The sequence below is a fragment of the Macaca fascicularis genome, chromosome 10, assembly GCF_037993035.2.
Source record: "Macaca fascicularis isolate 582-1 chromosome 10, T2T-MFA8v1.1".
In the NCBI taxonomy this organism is placed as follows: Eukaryota; Metazoa; Chordata; class Mammalia; order Primates; family Cercopithecidae; genus Macaca; species Macaca fascicularis.
Window position 1 is genome coordinate 7488165 of NC_088384.1, and position 23563 is coordinate 7511727.

The 23563-nt window shown below is 51.8% G+C and overlaps 1 protein-coding gene across 10 annotated transcripts in view; it reads right to left on the minus strand.

Annotated features, from left to right (window-relative positions):
- Positions 1-23563, minus strand: part of PARVB (parvin beta) — a 136508-nt gene that overhangs the window by 83752 nt on the left and 29193 nt on the right. The window contains exon 1 of one of the 10 annotated variants that reach the window (XM_065522026.1): positions 6621-6680. The exons of the other annotated variants lie outside the window; for them this stretch is intronic. Within the exon in view, the coding sequence (XP_065378098.1) occupies position 6621 (1 nt within the window). The 5' untranslated portion in view covers positions 6622-6680. Of the gene's footprint in view, positions 1-6620; positions 6681-23563 lie in introns of those variants that run through there. 10 annotated transcript variants of the gene reach the window in all.

Here is a 23563-nt window from a genome sequence, read left to right on the forward strand (position 1 = left end):
GTCTGAAAAGGCTACAGACAGTGTGATCCCAACTACACGACCCTGTGGGGCCAGCAAAACTACGGAGACAGTGAAAGGAGCGGAGGCTGCCAGGAGTGACAGGGAGACCGGGATAAGCAGGTGGGACACAGGGATCTCAGGGCAGTAACACTGCCCTGGATGATGCTACCATGGGGGTTCCTGCCCTTACACAATGTCCAACGTGAAGAGGGGTCCCTCATGGAAACTGGGGACTCTGGGTGGTCCTGATGTGGCCATGCGGGTCCATCAGGTGCCACAGATGCACCCTCTTGTGCAGACGTTGATAGACGGGGAGGGTGTGCGTGGTGGGGCTACGCAGTCATGGGAAATCTCTTCACCTTCCACTCAATTCTGCTGTGAATTTAAAAGTGCTCTAAAAATAGTCTAGTTAAAAGATTGTTTAAAAGAGCAGCAGAGGTGTCCCTTCAGGGTCATGGTGCATCCATACGTGAACATGTGTGCATATGACTGAGTGTAGGCAGGCATGCATGCGTGTGTGTTTCTGTGTGTTCCAGGCAGGCATCCATGTCCAGGGCCCAGAGCCTTCCCTTCCTTCACCCCCTGCTTCCGGGGAGCCTCTCAGCTCAGCAGATCTCAACTGGGGACGATTCCTCCACCCCCACACTGGGAGGGTATGTAGCGGCGTCTAGAGACACTTTGGGTCGTCACAACTGACATCTCGTGTGTAGAGGCCAGGGATGCCCCTAGACACCCTGCAATGCCCAGGGGAGCTCCACAGCCAAGAATCATCAGTGCTGAGGTTGGGAAGCCCTGTCCCCACCGACTCAGGAGTCTCAGGAGCTCCCGGAGTCCGCCAGGCTCCTCCATCCTCTGCTTCCTCACCTAGTGCAGACATGAGATGGGGTGGAGGGAAAGGCCCAAAGGCAGGGGACGACTCCATTGTCCTGGCTGTTGCATTGCATGCCGGCACACCACACGGCCAGGCTCTAACTTCCCCCCACGCCCACACTAGCCTGGCCTGGGACTGCCGTGGGCAGCTGGGAGGCTGGGGGAAGGCAGTGAGCATTGCCTAATGTTCCCCGCCCCATTCCCCTCCTCTCCTCAGGGATGGTGGGGATCCTCTTCGGCTAATTCTGCCCCACAGCCCAGGGTCAGCCTGCCCTGGTCCGCACTCCCAGGGCTGTGAAAAGCTCAGCAGCTTGCCTGAGGCCCTGGCCTCCTCCCTAGGGTTGCCATGGAAACAGGGCACCCTCCCTCCCCAAGGAAGCATCCGAGGGTGGCAGGCAGGGAAGCCACTGGGCTCTGGCCGGGTGCGATCTCCAGATACCAGTGACAGCGGGGCCATGCAGGGATGGCCAGACCAGTCAAGCATGTAGCCAGCATCCTGTGTGGCCTGGACAGCTGCTGCCAGGAGGCGTCACTAGCCAGAGCCCAGGGGACATAGTGCTAAGGCAAGGGTCTCCTGTCAGCGTTGCTCACCCAGCCCATCGTGCAGGCAACAGAACCGAGCAGGGGCTCAGAAATGCCAGGGCTCACTGGCATGGCAGGCTTCTGCCCATGCCCCCATCTCTCTGCTGGGAGTCTCGGTCAGCCTCAGAGGACTACTCCTCTGGCTTCCAGAGACCCCTTCCAGGACCCCCACTCACACACCCCTGGCTCCTGCCCTGGACTCGGCTACTCTATCTTATGTTTTCATAAACTGTCTTCAACCTGAACAGAGGCTCTCGAGTAAGAGTCCTCGTCTCCATCCTCAGAGCCTGGCCGGCAGCCCGCCCCACAGCGGGTCCTCCATAGGTGTCCACCGAATGGCTGCACAAAATACACACCATAATCACACCTCCTCCAGCACTGCAGACTAAAGGAGGGAGTGTAAAAATGCCAACCATGATCGCTCATCCGTTTTGAGGATCTCCTGTGTGCAGGCCAGCCGCCGAGTCCGCCGGAGACTCAGTTGGGAAAAGCAGGTGGCCCCAGAGCTGGTCCCAGAACTGCTGCTTGGTCTACCTGCTTCTCCCTTTCTGAGGGAAATGCTTCTGGGGTCTCCTCTGCTTTCTCCAAGCAATGAATGCTTCTGCTCAAGTACACCCCAAAATTCAAAGGGGGGCAAGCAGGCCCTTCCTCCTCAGCTACACAGAAATTTCTGCATCTGAAGAAAATCAGGACAGTTGCATCTTTCATCTCTCGGTTCCCTTTATTTGCCGTTGGTATTCGAGAGCTCTAAGAGCCAGGAGCTACAAAAGCAGGTAGGGACGTATTCACTCACTTCTTTTTTTTTGAGACTGACTCTCACTCTGTCGCCCAGGCTGGAGTGCAATGGTGTGATCTCCGCTCACTGCAACCTCCGCCTCCTGGGTTCAAGTGATTCTCCTGCCTCAGCCTCCCAAGGAGCTGGGATTACAGGCATGTGCCGCCACACCCAGCTAATTTTTGTATTTTTAATAGAGACGGGTTTCGCCATGTTGGCCAGGCTGGCTGGTCTCGAACTCCTGATCTCAGGTGATCCGCCCACCTCAGCCTCCCAAAGTGCTAGCGTTATAGGTGTGAGCCATTGTGCCCAGCCCACTTCTAACTTTAAATTTCCTCCACTTAAAGAAGTCTGGCTTTTTATACAATTACTCTAGTATAATTCGATAAGATTAGGCCTAGTTTGCATCTGTTCATTCACTTATTCAACAACTGCTTAGTGACATCCACTGTGGTCAGGCCTGGCACGGGGCAATGGGTGGGCCACAGGGGGACTCAGACATAGGCCCTGCTCTGAGGGCTCCAGCACCCAGGAGACAAATAAGGGAGGTATGTGAGAAGGCTGGGGGCTCAGGAGGGAGTGTGGTAGTCCAGGGAGGCTTCCTGGAGGAGGTAGTCTTGGAGCTGAGTCTTGAAGGAGTTTGCCCTGCAGGGTGAAGAGAGAGAGGTCCTGTCCTTTATCCCTACACCCCAAGTAGGCAGGGGACTTATTCATGACAGAAGCTTGTCCCGTTGCTCTGGGCTGTCCTGTAGCAGGAAGATGTGTAATAAGGCACAAAAATAAATGGTGACTCTGGGCTGGGCGCGGTGGCTCATGCCTGTAATCCCAGCACTTTGGGAGGTTGAGGAGGGTGAATCACTTGAGGTCAGGAGTTCGAGACTAGCCTGGCCAACATGGTGAAACCTCCATCTCTATTAAAAATACAAAAATTAGCCAGGCATGGTGGTGTGCACTTGTAATCCCAGCTACTAATGAGGCTGAGGCAGGAGAATCATTTGAACTCAGGAGGTGGAGGTTGTGTTGAGCCGCGATCATGCCACTACACTCCAGCCTGGGCGACAGGGCAAGACTCTATCTGAAAAAAATCAAACAAACAAAAAAGAGTGACTCTGAAGTCCTGAGGGCAAACTGTGGGCTCTTCCTTCTCCAGTCCCCTTCCCTTGTCCTATCTGATGCCCAACTTGAAATTCACCAACCCAAAAGGGTGGTGAGAGAGGACCTGGGAGGTGGGGACAGAGACTCAGGGACTGAGCTCCACAGGGCACGGAAGCTATCTTTCGGGGGCCTCATGATGAGCTCACTCAGCCTCCCAACAGCCCAGAAAGGGGGACAGGGGAAGGAAAGTTCTACAGATCAGGGAACTGTGGCTCAGGCAGCAAGGACTTGCCAAGGAAAAGCAGCTCCACATGACATTCACATTGCAACTGACTCCATTCAATTACAAAGTCCTTTCCACCAAACAACAGACATGGGGCAGTCACAGACATTTGAGAAACCTTCAAACGTTCTCATGGTCTTAGATGCTGTTGATAGAGAGCGAGCGAGGGAGGGAGGGAGGGAAGGAGGGCGTTAGAATCCAAGCCAGCGACTGGCAGAGACGCAGAAGAGGCTGCCCAGCTGCATCTCCCTTCCTGGGTCCTGGCTTTGGGCTGGGCGTGGACGCCTGCAGGGCTCCTCAGCAATCAGGGATATGGATTACCCCGATTATCGCCATTTTACTGACAAGGAAAATAGAGCTTGGGAAAGTCAAGGTCCCACAACTAGTAAAACATGGAGCTAGGATGTGATTCCTCCCTGTCTTAGTTAAGAATTCAGTATAAACATCCATCACTAATGAGCCCAGTCATGACTTCCAGGTCCTCAACTGCAACAGAGGACACAAAGTTTGGAGGGAGGTGACAAACTCAATGGGTGAGGACAAGGATTCCAGTTAGGGCCTCCAGGAGCATAGGTGGTGGTTGGGAGGTTATCAATAGGCCACGGGGAGCGGGGTGGAGGATGGGCGGCCCACAATGGAGGCGGTGATCCCAATGAGGTCCTCAAGCATTCAGAGCCTGGGGACCCCTTTTCTAGAAGAAAACTTAGCAGACCTCCTCCTCTCATGGGTGGCTGTACTTTCAGACAGAGAAAACACATTCAGCATAGCTCTTCTAGCTTTTTAATTCGTTTGCATTTTAGGAAGCCCAATGGAACCTAAGCAAAGGAACCTGAAGAAGCAGAGGATATATGAGCAGGACACCTATTTGGTCTCCATCAGTATCTCCCAAAGTGAGTCCCGCAGTGTAGACGTTCACAGGTCTCACATGAATCAAGCAAAGGTCAAGGAGGTGGAGTTGTGAGGTGAAGGGAAGCTAAGCAGGTGTCTTTTCCCGCCGGACTTCTCAGAGCCTTGACTATGCTAATGTACTGTGAGATTCTCCAAAGGGGAGGGGACAGAGCGCTCAGTATCTGCTCCCCCACACCCCACGCTGGCCCCAGGATGCTCTCTGGTAAATGTTGCTGGAGTAATCCTGGGCTCCAAGACCCCTTTCACAAGACTCCCGCTCCACGAGGCCAAGGTTTCGGGGCGGGGGGTTCCTGGTCTGGGGTCTAGGGCAGGGGGCCCGTGACTACTAGCAGCCACTGACTTCGAATAAGCCTGGCAAGGCTCTAGCCTCAAGGGTTAAAATCTGACATACCCGAGTGAAGAGAATCTGGCACCTTGGTTAGAAACAGCAAGGTGAGCAAAGTCCCGCACAGGCCCCAGGAGGCGCGGGCAGGGTCTGCGCTCCTCCAGCCACCAAGCCCCATCAATCCCTTCCCGCCGGGCACCGTGCAGGAAGAGGCACTCTGTGCGCAATCGCCTTTTTGCCTTTTATTGCAAGGTCTATTGTCCCTGAAGAGCCTCAGATAATGTGAGCTAAGAGATGCCCAGCATTCGATTTCCTTATGCCCCTCCTTCCACCTCTGGTTTCTCCTCTAGAAATATCCCCGCACATCTACAGAAAGCCTATGAAAAAGATGCAGAAGATCAAAGGCGAAAGTCAGCATGGGAGCTCCTCCAGGAAACAGCTCCTATCGTGTTCATCTGCATCCCGGGCACAGCGTCCCTCTCCTTAAGGATACGCAGGCAGAGCTCAGAAAAAAATGTGCATTATTTATTCCACCAGAGGGGGAAGCAGCATTTATCGGGAGTTTGCTTGGTATCAGAAACACAGGAGAATGTGAATAACCATCATCTTACTGGGTCCCCCAGCAGGGCCCAGGGAGGCAGCCTTCAAGCAGAGGTTGAGAGCACTGACTAGGCAGCCAGGCTGTTGGTTACACTCCTGACTCCCGTTCCGATCTGCTGTGTGACCTTGGGCAGGTTACTTAACCTCTCTGGGCTTCAGATTACTCAACTGTAAAAGAAAAGGTTTTAGGAGGATAGCACCGAGCAAAGCACGTTAAGGAGCCGGGATAGTCCCTAGGACACAGAAAGCGCAGGACACATCAGCTCTACTGTTGTTCCCATTTTACAGGAGGAAAAATCGAACATGGGGCAGCTGGGCCGACCGTCACGATGGGCGCTAATAACAGCAGGGCTGGGCTCACTCCCAGGCATGCCCAGTGCAAAGCACCTTCTACTGACTCTGCCTCCCAAAGACAAGACAGAATATCCAGTGGTGACCGGGAGAAAGCCAGACACTGGCCATGATCAGCCACTGAGAGCGGAAACACAGAACCGAAGACACCTAAGAGAAACCCATGGTCAGGCGCGGTGGCTCACGCCTGTAATCCCAGCATTTTGGGGGGCCGAGGTGGGTGGATTACCTGAGGTCAGAAGTTCAAGACCAGCCTGGCCAATATGACGAAACCCCATCTCTCCTAAAAATACAAAAATTAGCCAGGCGTGGTGGCGGGCACCTGTAATCCCAGCTACTTGGGAGGCTGAGGCAGGAGGATCGCTTGAACCTGGGAGGCAGAGGTTGCAGTGAGCTGAGATTGCGCCATTGCACTCCAGCCTGGGTGACAAGAGCGAGACTCCATCTCAGAAAAAGAGAGAGAGAGAGAGAGAGAGAGACCCACAGTATCAGGTATCCCTACAAAAAAGAAAATCTTAATTGCAACATGTCCCTGAGAATGTTCCAAATCCCATTCTTCTGGGCCCAAAGATCTACTCGCCCCAGCAGAGTGCTGGAAACTTCACTCCATAAGTCAGACCCTCATCCCTCTGGGGCCGCAGTGAGACAACCTGGACCCCGTTCCCCATCGTCCTAACACCAGCGTCCCCATCACCTTCCCGGGAAAAGTCAAGCGGCCACCCAGGGTCCGTTCTTGCAAAACAAAATTCTGCCATAAAGCAGAAAAGAAAAGAAGGGCTGGCCTGGGTTTAGCTCCCGCTGAAAACGGTAAGAAAGCAAACAGAACTTACTGGCGAGGAGGGTGCAGCTGGCAGCGGCTCTGCAGACCAGCACGGCCGCGGGCGTCGGAGGGCAGGCAGGGCACACACCTCGTTCATATAGGGATGTGGCAGGGGCACCACTATGACTTGCACTTCAAGGGAAAGCCTCTTCAGGGAGCCTTTGAGGAAGGTCACAGCGGGTCAGGCTGTGGGAGGACTGGGCTGTTTCCAGCGATAGCTCCTTGCTGACCACAGACCACTATTTCTGTCTTGACTCCCAACGGCCTCATGGGCCAGAGCGACCGCTCCCCAGGAAAACCCCCACACACAAAGAAGGAAGGAAGGGCACGCCCAGGCCCCTGGGGTGACTGAAGACGCATGTGGCTCAGAGGAAAACTGAACGACAGACCTTGGCCTCCCATCGCCTTTGCTCTCTGGGCCCTGAGACAGGAGGGGTGATTGGAGGTCTGCAAGCTAGCACGGAGCTGGGTCTCCTCTGCCTGACCCCCAGCAAGAGGTGGCACCACCGTGGGCACGTGCCACCCCGGCTGCATCTCCCGTGTGCTGACTACGCCGGGAGGACCACAGGCTAACACACGGAACACTTGTCACCCCGTTTCCACGACAACAGAAATCAAATATCGGACACAGAAAGCAGAAGCTGAGGCCGCCCCAACACGGAGGTGGAAGGCTGCTCTCGGGAGCGCTCACTTCCCCAAAGTAAAGTCCTCGAATGAGGGGAGAAGCAGGACTCGCATGATACCCACCTTGGCTGGCAACTTGCTCCCCCTTTCCTCGGCCTGCACCCTCTCCTGGTTTATAATACCAGGCCCTTTCCCTCCCTACCAGGTGACACAGGCGGGCTCCCTGTCTGGCCTGGATTCCTTGCCGGTAAAAAGGGGTTATTAACAATGAGCAGCCTCATGCACTGCTGTGGGAATCCATGAATTTCAGTGGTTCCTGGCATCCAGGAAGCACGATTAGCTTTTATTTATTCCAATTACCAGTCCCCCAACTCCCCGTGGAAGCTCCTTCCCGAGGCTGGCTTCCTGGAGGTGTTACTCGGTGAACTGACAATTCCCAGCTCTGCTGAAGCAGGAAGCGGTGAGGCCCACAGGAGGCCCATGTCTCGACCCAGCAGGTGCTCCAGGCGGGGGCTCTGGGGCAGGCAGCAGACTGGCACATGCCTGGCCCACCCCCAGGAGCACTAGTGCCCCTCTCCCATGCGAGGCCAGGATCAGCAGTGAGGGCTCACCCGCTGGTCACCCCCGTCCCCCAACACTCCACTCCCATGGCACAAACCAGGCCTCATCCCGAGTCAAAACCAGGACTTGAGGCAACAAGAAAAAGACACCCAATGCTGATGCGAGTCCCCAACACTGATGCAGGTCCCCAACACTGATCCAAGTCCCCAACACTGATGCGGGTCCCCAACGCTGATGCGGTCCCCAACACTGATCCAAGTCCCCAATGCTGATGCGAGTCCCCAACACTGATGCGGTCCCCAACACTGATCCAAGTCCCCAATGCTGATGTGAGTCCCCAACACTGATGCGGGTCCCCAACACTGATCCAAGTCCCCAACGCCGATGCGGTCCCCAACACTGATCCAAGTCCCCAACGCTGATGCGATCCCCAACACTGACGCGGTCCCCAACACTGATCCAAGTCCCCAACACCGATGTGAGTCCCCAAAACCGATGCGGGTCCCCAACACTGATCCAAGTCCCCAATGCTGATGCGATCCCCAACACTGATGCAGTCCCCAACACTGATCCAAGTCCCCAATGCTGATGCGATCCCCAACACTGATGCAGTCCCCAACACTGATCCAAGTCCCCAATGCTGATGCGATCCCCAACACTGATGCAGTCCCCAACACCGATGTGAGTCCCCAACACCGATGCGGGTCCCCAACACTGATCCAAGTCCCCAGTGCTGATGCGATCCCCAACTCTGATGCAGTCCCCAGCACTGGTTTTGGTTTAACAGTTTTCCTGCTGGGAGACTTGATGCAGGAATCCAAGGCCAGGACAGCAAACAGCACTTCGTGGCCCAGGAGATGCCACGACAGCCAAGTGAGGACATCATGAGGGCACAGACAGGAAGGCCCTCGCCAGCCCAGTGCTCCATGGAAAGGGCCTTTCCATCTGCCCAGCGTCCAGTGCCACCCACAAAGGAAGGCTGGGGCAAGACAGGGTGTTCCTGACACATGTGTATCTAGTGAACTGGCCAAGGAGATGCCTGGGACTGGTGCTCAATCCTGTGGGGGAGGAGGCAGAAATAACAGAGGGTCAGTCAGGAAAGGAAATGTGACTAGCTTTTGAAAGGAAAATAACTATGCACTTGAAAAATCATAAAAGGATCAGCAGCCTAGTATCACATCTTAGAGTCAGGTTTAGACCACTTCAGTGTAATGCAACTAACATTTCATCCATTCACCATGTAAGCATCGATTGCCTCCTACCTGCCAGGCAAGGGGATTTCACAAGGAGAGCAAGGCAGCCAAGACCCAGCTCCTGATATGCCGTTTTCAGAACAAATTAAGGGGGCCTGGCACAGTAGCTCACACCTGTAATCCCAGCATTTTGGGAGGCCGAGACAGGAGGACTGCTTGAGCCCAGGAGTTGGAGACCAGCCTAAGCAACATAGTGAGACGCTGCCTCTACAAAAACTTAGCCAGATATGATGACACACACCTGTAGTTCCAGTTACTCAGGAGGCTGAGGCAGGAGGACATTTGAGCCTAGGATCATTCCACTGCACTCTAGCCTGGGCAACAGAGTGAGACCCGGTCTAAGGAGAAGAAAAAGAAAGAAGAAGAAAGACGAAAGATGAAAGACGGAAGAAGAGGAAGAGGAGGAGAAATAATTAAGGGACTGATGTCATCATTTCATTTGATTCTCATCAAGGCCCCATAAGGCAAGCAAGGAAGAATCCTTATGATCATCCCTCTCTAACAGATGAGAAAACGGAGGCAGTGAGGGGTCAACAGGCGGCCGAAGGTCATATACAGGGTGTATATCAGGATCTCAACTCAGATGTGTGTCGTGCACCTACTGTGTGCCAGGCATCACTCAAGCCTGGGGTGCCAAGGTGAGAAAGACTATGGCCCTGCCTTCAAGGTAGCAAAGTGAGATAAAAGTCAATACATGCATAAATACAAGGTATGGGGATAATGGGTGGGGAGGCACCCCTTGTTAAGTTAATTAAGACTGAGCCAAATGTAAGTTACAACCTTATAAGCAGGTTAGATCCTTTTCAATATAACCCATTAAAAGCCAGAGAAGTACAGATTTGACCTTTTTGCTAAAATATTTCTGCCTGAGCTCCAAGGGGCTCACAGGGAGACAGGCCCTTCAGTATCCCCTCTACTCTGCTTCTATTTGAATCCATCTAGGGCCCTTCACTGGCTGTCACAAACATGCTACACTCTAAAAACAAAGCATTCAGTTGAAAGACAAAGTATTTCAGAAAAAGGATAACTTGGATGGTGACTTTTAAGATGTGGTAGATTCCGCCATAGCCACCTGCCTGGTACACAGTAGGCGCTCATAGATGTTTGCTGTAGTGCCATTCTCATTTCTTTTGGGCAGTTTTAAGAAAGAGCAAGGCTTCCTTTAAAAAGAAGTAGGAGACTACTGGGTATCCACCCAAGGCAAAAGAAGTCATCAGACAAAAAAGATACTTCACACGCATGTTTATAGCAGCACAATTCACAATTGCAAATACGTGAAACCAATCAAATGCCCATCAATCAATGAGTGGATAAATTATATTTATATTATACACACACACACACACACACACACACACACCCCCCACAGAATACTACTCAGCCATGAAAAGGAACAAAATAATGGTATTTGCAGTAACCTGGATGGAACTGGAGACCATTATTCTAAGTGAAGTAACTCAAGGATGTTCTCACTCATAAGTGGGAGCTAAGCTAAGAGGATATAAAGGCATAAGAATGATACAATGGACTCTGGGGACTCAGGGAAAGGGTAGAAGGTGGGTGAGGGATAAAAGACTACACATTGGGTACAGTGTACACTGCTCGGGTGATGGGTGCACCAAAATCTCAGAAATCACCACGAAAGAGTTTATTCATGCAACCAAATACCACCTGTTCCCCCAAAAACCTATTGAAATAAACCATAAATAAATAAGAAAGAGGTAGGAGGCTGGGCGTAGTGGCTCACACCTGCATCCCAGCACTTTAGGAAGCCAAGGTAGGAGGATCGCCTGAGCCCAGGAGTTTGAGACCAGCTTGGGCAACATAGAGAGACCCAGTCTCTTTAAAAACAGAAAATAAATAAGATGAGGGAGAAGGCAATAAAATATAATCTTCCTGGACAGACTTCTCCTTCTGAGAACCCCTGCCCAGGAGCAGCTCTCACCAACACTATGGCACCACCACGTCCCCTGATCCATCTGGGAAGATGGAACAGATAAATGAAGGGTCCTCACAAAACCCCACAACTAGTCAGTGGGCACTAGGGGCCCAGTGGGAGAAAGCCCAGGTTCCAGGGTCTCAGTGGGGCACACGGGGCAGGCTGGGCTGGCCCCACATAGGCTCTGAATGGCCCAACGCCATTCAAAGTAAAACCCAAAGAAATGACATTTTCCTTTCTCCGCAAAAACCCTGTACATTTCCTCTTGGTTTCATACAATCAACCAAACCTGGGGATCAATGGAAAGAACTTGCAAAGGCCCATCTAGCTCTGAGAACCCTCATCCTAGAACTATCTAGATTAATGTTCTGTTGTTGTTGTTGTTAGACAGGGTCTCACTCTGTCACCGAGGCTGAAGTGAATTAGTGCAATCACAGCCCACTGCGGCCTCGACCTCCCAGGCTCAAGTGATCCTCCCAGCTCAGCCTCCTGAGTAGCTGAGACTACAGGTGCACACCATCATATCCAACTATTTTGTGTTTGTTTGTTTGTATCGTTGGTCGGTTGGGGTTTTTTTGTTTTTGTTTTTTGTTTTTGAGAGACAGGGGTATCACTTTGTTGCCCAGGTGATCTCCAAATCCTGGGCTCAAGCAATCCTCCAGCCTCTGCCTCCCAAAGTGCTGGGATTATAGGTATGGACCACGGATAATTACCTGGAGTAATGTCATAAAGCCAACGACCTCTCCTAGGCCCACAGGTGAGAACTGCCCTTTCTTCAAGGTCACGTCCTCTGGCCTCCAAGGGCCTCCCGGTCTGAAGCATCAGAACTTGAACACTGAACCCAGCCTCTGGGGAACTCGGCCAGGCCCTTCAACAAACACGAGTCCACGCACATTCCCTGCTCTGAGCTCCTTTCTGCTTTCCCAACACTGCCTCCACCTGGGCATGGCGCATGCCTGTGTTATTCCTCTCCACAAAACACGTGGAAAGGAAAAGGGATCCAAGGCCCCACAGCCACATTTCCAAACAGCTGGGTTTCGGTGTGACTATAACCAGGCGATATGGCTGGCTGCACCGAGGGCTGGTGGTCTCGGCAGGAAGGAAGACTGGCTGGCGTGGCCAGCGTCACACATGTGGTCCTTGGGCATCTTAATGGAGAGGGATATTCCACTCCCCAGTCCCCAGCACCACCCCAACACCAGTCCTCTGCCCTTGCATGGCAGGGCATGAGACAGGTGAGGGAGCCACTGCCCACACAGAAACTGAGGGGGAAAGTGATCCCAGGCCTCTGGTATCAAAGGCAGCAGCGCACCCCATCCACGGAACACCTGGCCCCGAGAATGGGAAGCCGGGGAGGCCTGTGACACGGAATGTGGCAACAGAGAGCACATCGGCTCGGCTGGGGATCCCAGCTGGCCTGGTCACTGAGAGCTTCTCACATGCCCTGGAGGAGGTCACCTCCTGACTCATCTGTACCAGGAGCAGCTGCCCGATCCCCTGGAGCACAGACCATGCCCTCTGTGAGTGCGGAGCCCCAGCACCGAGCCAACCACGAGGAGTGAATGAACTGGACAACCACACACACCCTGGGGATCACTGTGCCCCAGAAATCACTCCCCAACCCCACTAACCCGACACCCTCCCTGTGAGGCACCCTCTAAACCCCACGCTGAGGACAGAGACCACCGGACACACGGCAAGTGCTTGTGAAATAATAAGAAATATTCATATTGGGCCAGGCGCAGTGACTCACGCCTGTAATCCCAGCACTTTGGGAGGCCGAGGCACCTGAGGTCAGGAGTTTGAGACCAGCCTGGCCAACATAGTGAAACCCCATCTCTAATAAAAATACAAAATTTAGCCCAACATGACGGTGCATGCCTGTAGTCCCAGCTACTAGGGAGGCTGAGGCAGGAGAATCGCTTGAACCCAGGAGTTGGAGGTTGTAGTAAGCTGAGATCATGCCACTGCACTCCAGCCTGGGTGATAGACTGAGACTCCATCTCAAAAAAAAAAAGAAATATTCAGATTGATCTCTGCCACCGGTCCGTGGCACACAGCTCCTAAGAACCTTATAATTTCCAGCTGCCAGGAGAATCTTTTGTTCGAGTATTTGGTCTTTGACCCTGGTTCCTGACACAAAGCTCCTAATCCCTTGGAATTTCCGGGAAGATAAAAGGATCTTTTATTCTAATGAGATGACTCTTGAAGGCTCCTGGGTGGGGGCTGAGCACTAGAAAGACCCAGACATGATTAGAGGCCTGGAGCTTTCAGCTCCACCCCCTACCCCACCCTCCAGAAAGGGGAGAGGGGCTGGAGATCAAGCTAATAATCAGACATGCCTACGTGACGAAGCCTCCGTAAAAATCCCTGAACTACAGGGTACAGAGAGCTTCTGGGTGGGTGAACACCTCCAGGTGCCAAGAGGGTGACGCACCCCAACTCCAGGGCAACAGAAGCTCCTGCACTCGGGGCCCTCTGAGGCCTCACCCTGTGTGCCTCCTCTGCTGCTCACCTGCACCCTTACCATCTCCTTTATAATAGAACAGGGAGCACAAGTGCAGCGTTTCCCTGAGTTCTTTTTTTTTTTTTTTTTTTTTCAGACAGAGTTTTGCTCTTGTTGCTCAGGCTGGAGTGCAGTGGTGCGATCTCAGCTCACTGCAACCACCGCCTCCCAGGTTCAAGCAATTCTCCTGCCTCAGCCTCCCGAGTAGCTGGGATTACAGGTGCCCACCACCACGCCCAACCAATTTTTGTGTTTTTAGTAGAGACAGGGTTTCACCATGTTGGCCAGGTTGGTCTCGAACTCCTGACCTCAAGTAATCCGCCTGCCTTGGTGTCCCAAAGTGCTGGGGTTACAGGCGTGAGCCACCGCGCCCGGTCCATTTCCGAGTTCTGAGTCCCAGCAAATTAATCAAAACCGAGGAAGCAGTCGTGGGGACCCTGCTTTAGGGCACAGTCTTGTGGGGCTGAGCCCTCACCTGTGGGGTCTGAGGCCCTCCCCAGGTCAATGGTGTCAGAATTGAACTGAACTGCAGGATACCCAGCTGGTGTCTGCTGCAGAACTGCCAGGTGTGGCAGGGGTATCCCTGCACCTCTGGTGTCAGAAGTCTTATCCCGGGCAGTATGTGAGCAGAGGGAAGGAACAGTTTGTGAGTTCCTCCTACAGTGCTCGACAAATGTCAAAGTACAGTCAGTCACCTTGATTCATGGATTCTGTATGTGTCAAGGTACCTACTCACTAAAATTTGTAACCCCAGAATCAATACCGTTGACCTACATTCATTCACGGACACACACACAGAAGCAAAGAATCTGGCCGGACACAGTGGCTCACACCTGTAATTTTAGCACTTTGGGAGGCTGAGGCGGGTGAATCGCCTGAGGTCAGGAGTTCGAGACCAGCCTGACCAATGTGGTGAAACCCCGTCTCTACTAAAGGTACAAAACTTAGCAGGGCATGGTGGCATGCACCTGTAGTCTCAGCTACTCGGGAGGCTGAGGCTGGAGAATTGCTTGAACCCAGGAGGCAGAGGTTGCAGTGAGCCGAGATTGTACCACTACACTCCAGCCTGGGTGACAGAGTGACACTCCACTCAAAAAAAAAAAAGAGAATCTGAGTTGCCAGATGTGTCCCCACCTGAGGTCAAACACAGGGCACTCTGCCTTCTTGTCTGAGCTCTCGCATCATAAACAAGTGTCCATTTCATGGTCTATTTAACGCCATGGTTTTCACATTTTTCTGCTTTTTGTTGGTGACTTCACTGTTTTGTTTTGTCTTTGAGATGAAGTCTTGCTCTGTTGCCCAGGCTGGAGTGCAGTGACGCGACTTCGGCTCACTGCAACCTCTGCCTCCCGGGTTCAAGCAATTCTCCAGCCTCAACCTCCTGAATAGCTGGGATTACAGGTGCACACCACCACACCTGGCTGATTTTTTTGTATTTTTAGTAAAGACTGGGTTTCCTCATATTAGCCAGGCTGGTCTCAAACTCTGGACCTCAGGTGATCTGCCTGCCTCAGCCTCCCAAAGTGCTGGGATTACAGGCATGAGTCACCATCTTGGCCAACTACGCTGTTTAAAATGGGTCCCCACACGTGGCGAGGAGTATTCCTAGCGTTCCCAAGTGCAAGAAGGCTGAGGTGTGCCTTGCAGAGAACGTACACGTCAGAGAAGCTTCGTTCAGGCAGGAGTTATACTGCTATTGGCTGTGAGCTTGATGTTAATCAACAATATATTTTAAATAATGTGTCTTTAAAAAGAAACATATATAAGAAAAAGTTATGTATTGATCTGTTGCTGAAAATGTGACCAGAGGCTCACAGGAACCTAGCCCTGTACTGCCCTAGGAGCGATGGCTTAGTATTAGCTAACTCAGTGTTTGTGGCAACTTTATAGACCAAAACCACCATGAATAACGAGAACTGGCTGAGTTTAAGAAGGAATGAACTGAACGCAGCACCCCACTCCAGCCGACTGATTAGACCTCTTTCCATCCTGCTTATTTCCCTTCTTGAGCAACATCAAACGATGAGACATCTTCTTGGCCAGTACCCAAAGAACCCAGGCGTATTCCACCTTTTCCCCAGATATTCATGCCTAATGTAGCTGGGTTACTAGATGACATTTATCCCGTTAAGTCCCACCAGTTGTAACTCACCCTAAGCTCCGGTTGCCCCACTACCTGAACTGACACACCAGGATTTTTAGAACCTCAAAGCTCCCAGCTTCCAGCATCTTTCCACTAGCAAGTTCTTCTGGCTCAGTCTCCCTTTCTGCTGCTCAAACATTTAAAAGTTTCCTGTTGAAAATGGTTCCCTTGCCTCAGATCTTGGGACTAAAGATGGTCCTGTGACAATCAGTCATGAAATTTCCTTTTTTTTTTTTTTTTTTTTTTTTGAGGAGTCTCTCTGTTGCCCAGACTGGAGTGCAGTGACACAATCTCGGCTCATTGCAACCTCTGTCTCCTGGGTTCAAGTGATTCTCCTGCCTCAGCCTCCCAAGTAGCTGGGATTACAGGCAGCTGCCACCACACCTGGCTAATGTTTTGTACTTTTAGTAGAGATGCGGTTTTGCCATGTTGGCCAGGCTGGTCTCAAACTCCTGATCTCAGGTGATCCGCCTGCCTTGGCCTTCCAAAGTGCTAGGATGACAGACATGAGCCCCCATGCCTGGTCTCAGCCATAAAATTCTGATACAAAAAGCCACCTTGCATTTTGGAGTGCCCTTTCCACCTTCCCACAACAAAGGAAAGAACATTTCTCCTGAAAGCAAGCAGAGAAAGCATCGTGGTAGAGAAACTGCCGCCTGGGTACCTCACATCCCCTTTCCATGATGCTGAGCAAACACGCCCCACCACAGATGACAAGTGCTGTTTAAAACCAAATGACAGCAGGCTTTGCAAGTGTTTAATAACACATCTTCTGTGCCTGTCAAACAAGCCAAGTGAGACTTTTTAAAGGAAAAGGTGTACAGCATCTTTTTCATTAAGCGGAGACAATCTACACCACGTACGTGACACCTGAATGGACACCCAACATTCACGTTTTGTGGCAACAGGCATCTCTCCTCCCCTGTGAATGAGCTCGGGATATCACACCGGCGCCTTCTACTTCCCGAGGCTGACAGAGTAGGATTTATTCAAAAGGAGTGTATGTCAGAAAAACTGCTGTTTACCCTATGACTGACAAATGGAACAGGATGAAATGACTCAGCAGAAGTCAACCTAAAAGGTTCGTCAGTGTGTAAGCTGTGGGCACTGTGCAAACACAAGCCTCATGGTATTTTATTAATCCAAAGAGAAGAACAAGTCCTCTTCCCCTTTCCCTAGAACAGTGTAATAATCAGCCACGGGGCCAGGCACAGAGGCTCATGCCTGTAACCCCAGCACTTCGGGAGGCCAAGGTGGGTGGATCATTTGACGCCAGGAGTTCGAGACCGGCCTGGCCAACATGGTGAAACCCCATCTCTACTAAACATACAAGAATTAGACGGGCGTGGTGGCAGATGTCTGTAATGCCAGCTACTCGGGAGGCTGAGGCAGGAGAATCGCTTAAATGTGAGAGGCAGAGGTTGTAGTGAACCGAGATTGTGCCACTGCACTCCAGCCTGGGCAACAGATCAAGACTCCCTCTCAAAAAAAAAAAAAAAAAAGGCCACAGGGTGTGCAGAGCTGAGAAGATACAATCAACTCTGCTTCTATTTTCCCCCCATCACACCCTCATCTATGAAAGTAATAACAAGAAGAGTGACTGAGTGACCAAAACTAGTGGGTTTTAGTCACTGAGTACCAGGTACCGTGGGTTAAACGGTGTCCCATCCAAAATCCACATCCGGTGGGCACAGTGGCTCATGCCTGTAATCCTAGCACTTTGGGAGGCCGAGGTGGGTGGATCACTTGAGGCCAGGAGTTTGAGACCAGCCTGGCCAACATGGTGAAACTCTGTCTCTACTAAACACACAAAAATTAGCTGGGCGTGGTGGCGGATGTCGGTAATGCTGAGGCAGGAGAATGCTGTGCCACTGCACTCCAGCCTGAGTGACAGAGCAAGACTCCGTCTCAAAAAAAAAAAAAAAAGCCATGGGGTGTGCAGAATTGAGATGATACAATCAACTGTGCTGCTATTTCCCCCTCATCACACCCTCATCTGTGCAAGTAAAAACAAGAAGAGTGACCATAACTAGTGGGTTTTAGTCACTAACTGAGCACCAGGTACTGTGGGTTGAATGGTGTCCCATCCAAAACCCACATCCGATGGGCACAGTGGCTCACGCCTGTATCCCAACACTTTGGGAGGCCTAGGCAGGTGGATTGCCTGAGATCAGGGGTTCAAGACCACCCTGGGCAACATGGTGAAACCCCATCTTTATGAAAAATACAAAAATTAGCTGGGCTTGGTGGTGGGCACCTGTATCCCAGCTACTCGGGAGGCTGAGGCAAGAGAATCGCTTGAACCTTGGAGGTGGAGGTTGCAGTGAGCCAAGATCGCGCCACTGAACTCCATCCTGGGCTACAGAAAGACTCCTTCTCAAAAAAAAAAAAAAAAAAAAAAATCCACATCCACCTGGAACTGGACAACTACAGAATGTGCCTTATTTGGAAACAGGGTCTTTGCAGATGTAATCAAGTTCAGATGAGGTCATACTGGACTGCAGTGGGCCCAGCTGGTGTCCATATGGGAGAGAGAAATTTGGATGTTGGCATGCAGAGAGAAGACGACCAGAGGAAGACACAGAGGGGCATGCAGGGGGGACGCCTGTGACAATGGAGGCTGACTGGAGTGACACAGCCACAAATGAGGATATGCCAGGACTGCCCACCATCCCCAGAAGCCAGGAGAGTCAGGAAGGATCCCTCCCTGGAGCCTTCAGATGGAGCGAGGTCTCGCCGACACCTTGATCTTGGACTTCTGGCCTCCAGAGCTCGGAGAGAATAAACTCCTCTGTCAGCCAGCCAGTGTGGGGTACTCTGTCAGGTCAGGCCTAGGAAACTAATGCAGATTTTGTATTATCTCATTTATTATTTTCAAGAGCCCAGTTAGGCAGGTACCTTCCTTTCCTCCACTGGACAGGGGAGGCGATCAAGGTTCAGGGAGGTTATGTCCCTTCCCAGGGTACACCCCAGACAGGAAAGCAGGCAGGAGGATGAAGCCAGGTCTAGCGGCTCTCAGCCCCACCCCTCTCAAAGAGCCCAGGCTTCCAGCAAAGCTCATGCCACACTGCAAGGCTCCTGGTCCCTGTTCAAGCTGTCCAACCTCCCCTCAAGGCAAGTGTGAACCCACAGGGCTTCCCAGGACCTAAGCTGTGGGACTGGGGCTCCAGCTCCCTCTCTATCCTCTCTCTCCTCTCTCACTCCCCTCCCCCACCGAGCGGAGGTCTGGTGCTAGACTGACTCCTCTCTCAGTCCCACAGGTGCCAAGTGCTAAGACACCAGGCCTCCTGCAGGTCTGGCATGACATAAACCGCGAACTGCAAGTGGACATCCTGCTGTATTCACTGGTCTCCTGAGGCGAGCTAAGGCAGGCCTCCCCCGAGACCCAGTCCACCCAGAGTGCTGACAAACTCAGGCTTCAAAGTCACCCCTGCCAAGTCACAAGGGCCCCCTTGGACAGCTCCTGGGACACAGCGTCCCAGCTCTCCTCGGGCCTCACTCTTGGGTGAAATCCAGCATGAGCCTCTTCCCCCATTTTTGGATTTTTTGCAAGCACAGAGATTCTTTTTAGAAGCTTTATTGCTCTACCGTCACTTCATTAGTTCCAGAACCAAATAATCCCATTATATATGACTTGATTGGCTCATAAAATTATCATTCATTCTAACAAATATTTATGGAGCGTGCCACATGTGCTATGCTTGGTACATTACATTTTAAAAAAATAATTTACTTAACTAATGATCACAACTCCCCTAATTTAATTTACTCTTAAATGTGTTTAATTTTCCCACAAATAGAATGACACGCTTCTAAACGGAGCATTTTTGTCAGGTTGACACAAGCAGCAAAAAAAAAAAAAAAAAAGAGAAAAGGAGAAACTATCAGCAGGAAAGCCATAGAACAAGAATGCCCTAGTTTGGCCCCCAGCTCGGCCCCAAGCCTCTAACCCCTGGGCACGGAGCAAATGCCATTTCCGGATGTTTTATACAGTCACCCTCACCACCTATCATCATTACCTGATCAAGAAAACTGGGGCACAAAGGCCAGATGAGGTGGCTCACACTTAATCCCAGCACTTTGGGACGCTGAGGCAGGAGGATCACTTGAGCCCAGGAGTTCGAGGCCACCCTGGGCAACACAGTGAAACCCCATCTCAACAAATAATTAAAAAATTAGCCAGGTGAGGCTGTGCACACCTGTCGTCCGAGCTACTCAGGAGGCTGAGGTGGGACGCTTGCTTAAGCCCACAGGGTCAAGGCTGTAGTGAGCCATGATTGCACCACTGTACTCCAGCCTGGGTGACAGAGGGAGACCCTGTCTCAAAAACAAAAACAAAACGAAAACAAAACAAACAAACGAACAACCACCTGTGGCACAGAGAGGTAGAGTAACTTGTCTGATCAGGTTCAGTAGGTAGGAAATGGCGCAGGCAGAATTTGAACCCAGGCAACGCTGCATCTGCGTGTGTGCCCTTCACCCGCCTGCTCCCTGCCTCTTAATTAAAATTCAGCAGGAGGAAATCCACAGGCAACTCAGGCACAAAATCACCCCTCCCAGGTTACAAAGGGACGGTGCTCCTGGTGTGGGATCCCACGCAGCCACACAGCGGAGGCAGCGGTGCCCCGAGTAAATGGGGCTGTGCCCCAAAGCTGGGCTACTGCGTAAACTCGAGTCACAGGAGAGCACGCACAGCGGGCTCCGGTCACATCGGGGTCAAAGTCAGGCAAAACCGAAGAATGTGAAGGACAGAGGTGCACGCGTGTGCAAAACACAAGGAAAGACAAGTAAGTGGGGCAGGGCCTGCCAACAAGCTGCCTGGACTGGGCAAGGAGCAGCCTGGTACTTGCCTAACCATTATTCTGGGTGTGCCTGTGAAGATGAGGTTAGCAATCGAATCGGTAGACTGGGTACAATGGATGGCTCTCCCCAGTGTGGATAGGCCTTGGCCAATCCATTTGAGACCTGAATAGACCGAAAGGCAGGGTAAGGGGATTCACTCAGCTGGGACGTGGGTCTCCTCCTGCACTTGGGCTGACACCACTGGCCCTCCTGGGTGTCCGGATTGAAGATCCTGGGATTTCTCAGCCTTGTAACCACATGAGCCAATAACTTATAATAAATCTCTTCAAATATATATATATATACACACACACATATATATGTGTGTGTGTGTGTATATATATAAGAGAGAGAGAGAGAGATGGATAGAGACAGACAGGCTGGGAGAGGTGGCTCAGACCTGCAATCCTAGCACTTTGGGAGGCCGGGGCAGGCAGATCACAAGGTCAGGAGATCGAGACCATCCTGGCCAACATGATGAAACCCTGTCTCTAATAAAAACACAAAAATTAGCTGGGAATGGAGGCCAGTGCCTGTAATCTCAGCTACTCAGGAGGCTCAGGCAGGAGAATCGCTTGAACCAAGGAGTCGGAGGTTGCAGTGAGCCGAGATCACGCCACTCCAGCCTGGCAACAGAGCGAGACTCCATCTCGAAAAAAAAAAAAAAGACAGACAGACAGAGCTACATATCCCCCATCGGTTCTGTTTCTCCAGAGAACTCTGACTCATACACATGCTAAACGTAACATTCAAGACGGCACTGGTCACCTCTGGTGGGGAGAGAGGGGTACAGGAGGTATGGGGCGTACAACTCGGGGAACAAGCAATGCTATTTCTTAAGCTGGATAGCAGAACCATGAGTACTTCTTTAAAATTAGTCTGTAAACTATACATATGTACACCTTTTTGTATATCTAATGTATTTCCCAGTATCTTTTTTTTTCATTCTTTTAATTGTAGTAAGGTACATTTAACATAAAATTTCTCACTTAAACTTTTTTTTTTTTTTTTTTTTTTTAAGAGATGGAGTTTCACTCTTGTCACCCAGGCTGGAGTGCAATGGTGTGATCTCGGCTCACGGCAACCTCTGCCTCCTGGGTTCAAGTGATTCTCCTGCCTCAGCCTCCCAAGCAGCTGAGATTACAGGCGCCCACCACCACACCCAGCTAATTTTTGTAGTTTTAGTAGAGACGGGATTTCGCCATGTTGGCCAGGCTGGTCTCGAACTCCTGACCTCAGGTGATCTGCCCACCTTGGCCTCCCAAAGTGCTGGGATGACAGGTGTGAGCCACTACACCTGGCTACTTTAACCATTTTTAAGTGTACGGTTCAGTGGGACTAAGGACGTTCACTGTTGGCCGGGCGCGGTGGCTCAAGCCTGTAATCCCAGCACTTTGGGAGGCCGAGACGGGCGGATCACGAGGTCAGCAGATCGAGACCATCCTGGCTAACACGGTGAAACCCCGTCTCTACTAAAAAATACAAAAAAAACTAGCCGGGCGAGGTGGCGGGCGCCTGTAGTCCCAGCTACTCGGGAGGCTGAGGCAGGAGAATGGCGTGAACCCGGGAGGCAGAGCTTGCAGTGAGCTGAGATCCGGCCACTGCACTCCAGCCTGGGCGACAGAGCGAGACTCCGTCTCAAAAAAAAAAAAAAAAAAAGAAAGGACGTTCACTGTCATGCCACCATCACTGTTATCATCCGCCAAATTATTTTCTTCTTGCAAGGTAGAAACACTAACTCCCAGTTCCCTCCCCGCCCAGCCTGCCCCCCCCAGCCCCGTCCACCCCCCCACCCCCGGCCTCACGGCTCCTGACAACTGCCACTCCACTTCCTATCTCTATGAGTTTAACTCCTCTAGCTGAGGAGCCCATGCCGTAATCTGAGCACTGTGGGAGGCCGAGGCGGGAGGACTGCTTGAGCCCAGGAGTTCGAGACCAGTCTGGGCAACATAGCAAGACCTTGTGTTTACAAAAGAATTTAAAAATTAGCCAAGCGTTGTAGTGTGCGGCTGTAGTGCCTGCTACTAGGGAGGCTGAGGTGGGAGCCCGAGAGGTGAGGTTGCAGTGAGCCAAGATTACATCACTGTACTCCAGCCCCGTCTCAAAAATAATAATAATAATAAAAGATGTTGGGGCACTTTAGGCCTCAGAAAACAGAATCTCTCTAACCTTCTTCTGCCCTCCTTTCACCTGCCCAAGGCAGGACTCTCATCAGCTTGTGATGAGATCCTCCCTCCAGAGAGGAGCCTGCCCCACCCCTTGGAGGAAGGAAGGCTGCACAGACAGGTCTTGTGGGCCTCCCCAGTCCATATGTTAGTGTTAGATCACACCCTTGCTGTCCAACCCCATTTCTCCATGGCTGTCAATCACGTGCATCCAATGAGGCTCCATGAAAGGCCCAGGAGGGCAGGAATCAGGAAGCTTCCGGAGAGCAGACACTTGGTTTTCGTAAAGTGGCACGCCCGGAGAGGGCATGGAAGCTCCGTGCCCCTTCCCCTACACCTCACCCTATGCACCTCTTCATCTGTATCCTTTATAACATCCTTTACAATAAACCAGGAAATATAAGGAAATGTGTCCCCGAGTTCTGTGAGCCACCCTAGCAAATTAACTGAATCCAAAGATAGGGCTGTGGGAATCCTGACTTCCAGCTGACTGTTCAGAGTCTTGGGGGACTGAGCCCTCACCCTGGGGGATCTGATGTCATCTCCAGGTAGGTGGAGCCAGAACTGAACTGAATTGAATTGGAGCACACCCAGCTGGTGTCCGCCACTTGGTGCAGGAAAAACCCACACATTTGGTCACTACAGTCTGTTAATTGTTGCTGTGTCGCTGTGAGCAGAGGACAAACGGTCTGGGCTTTCCCAGGCATCCCCACTGCCCGCATGGTGCCCTAACACCCATTCAGGGCAGCACTGTGAAAGTCACAGGGAACAGCAACTAAATCTTTTAAACGGCCATCACTGAGAACTTCTAGAAAATGTAACATCAGGCCAGGCGCGGTGGCTCACACCTGTAATCCCAGCACTTTGAGAGGCCAAGGCAGGCAGATCACAAGGGCAGGAGTTCGAGACCATCCTGGGCC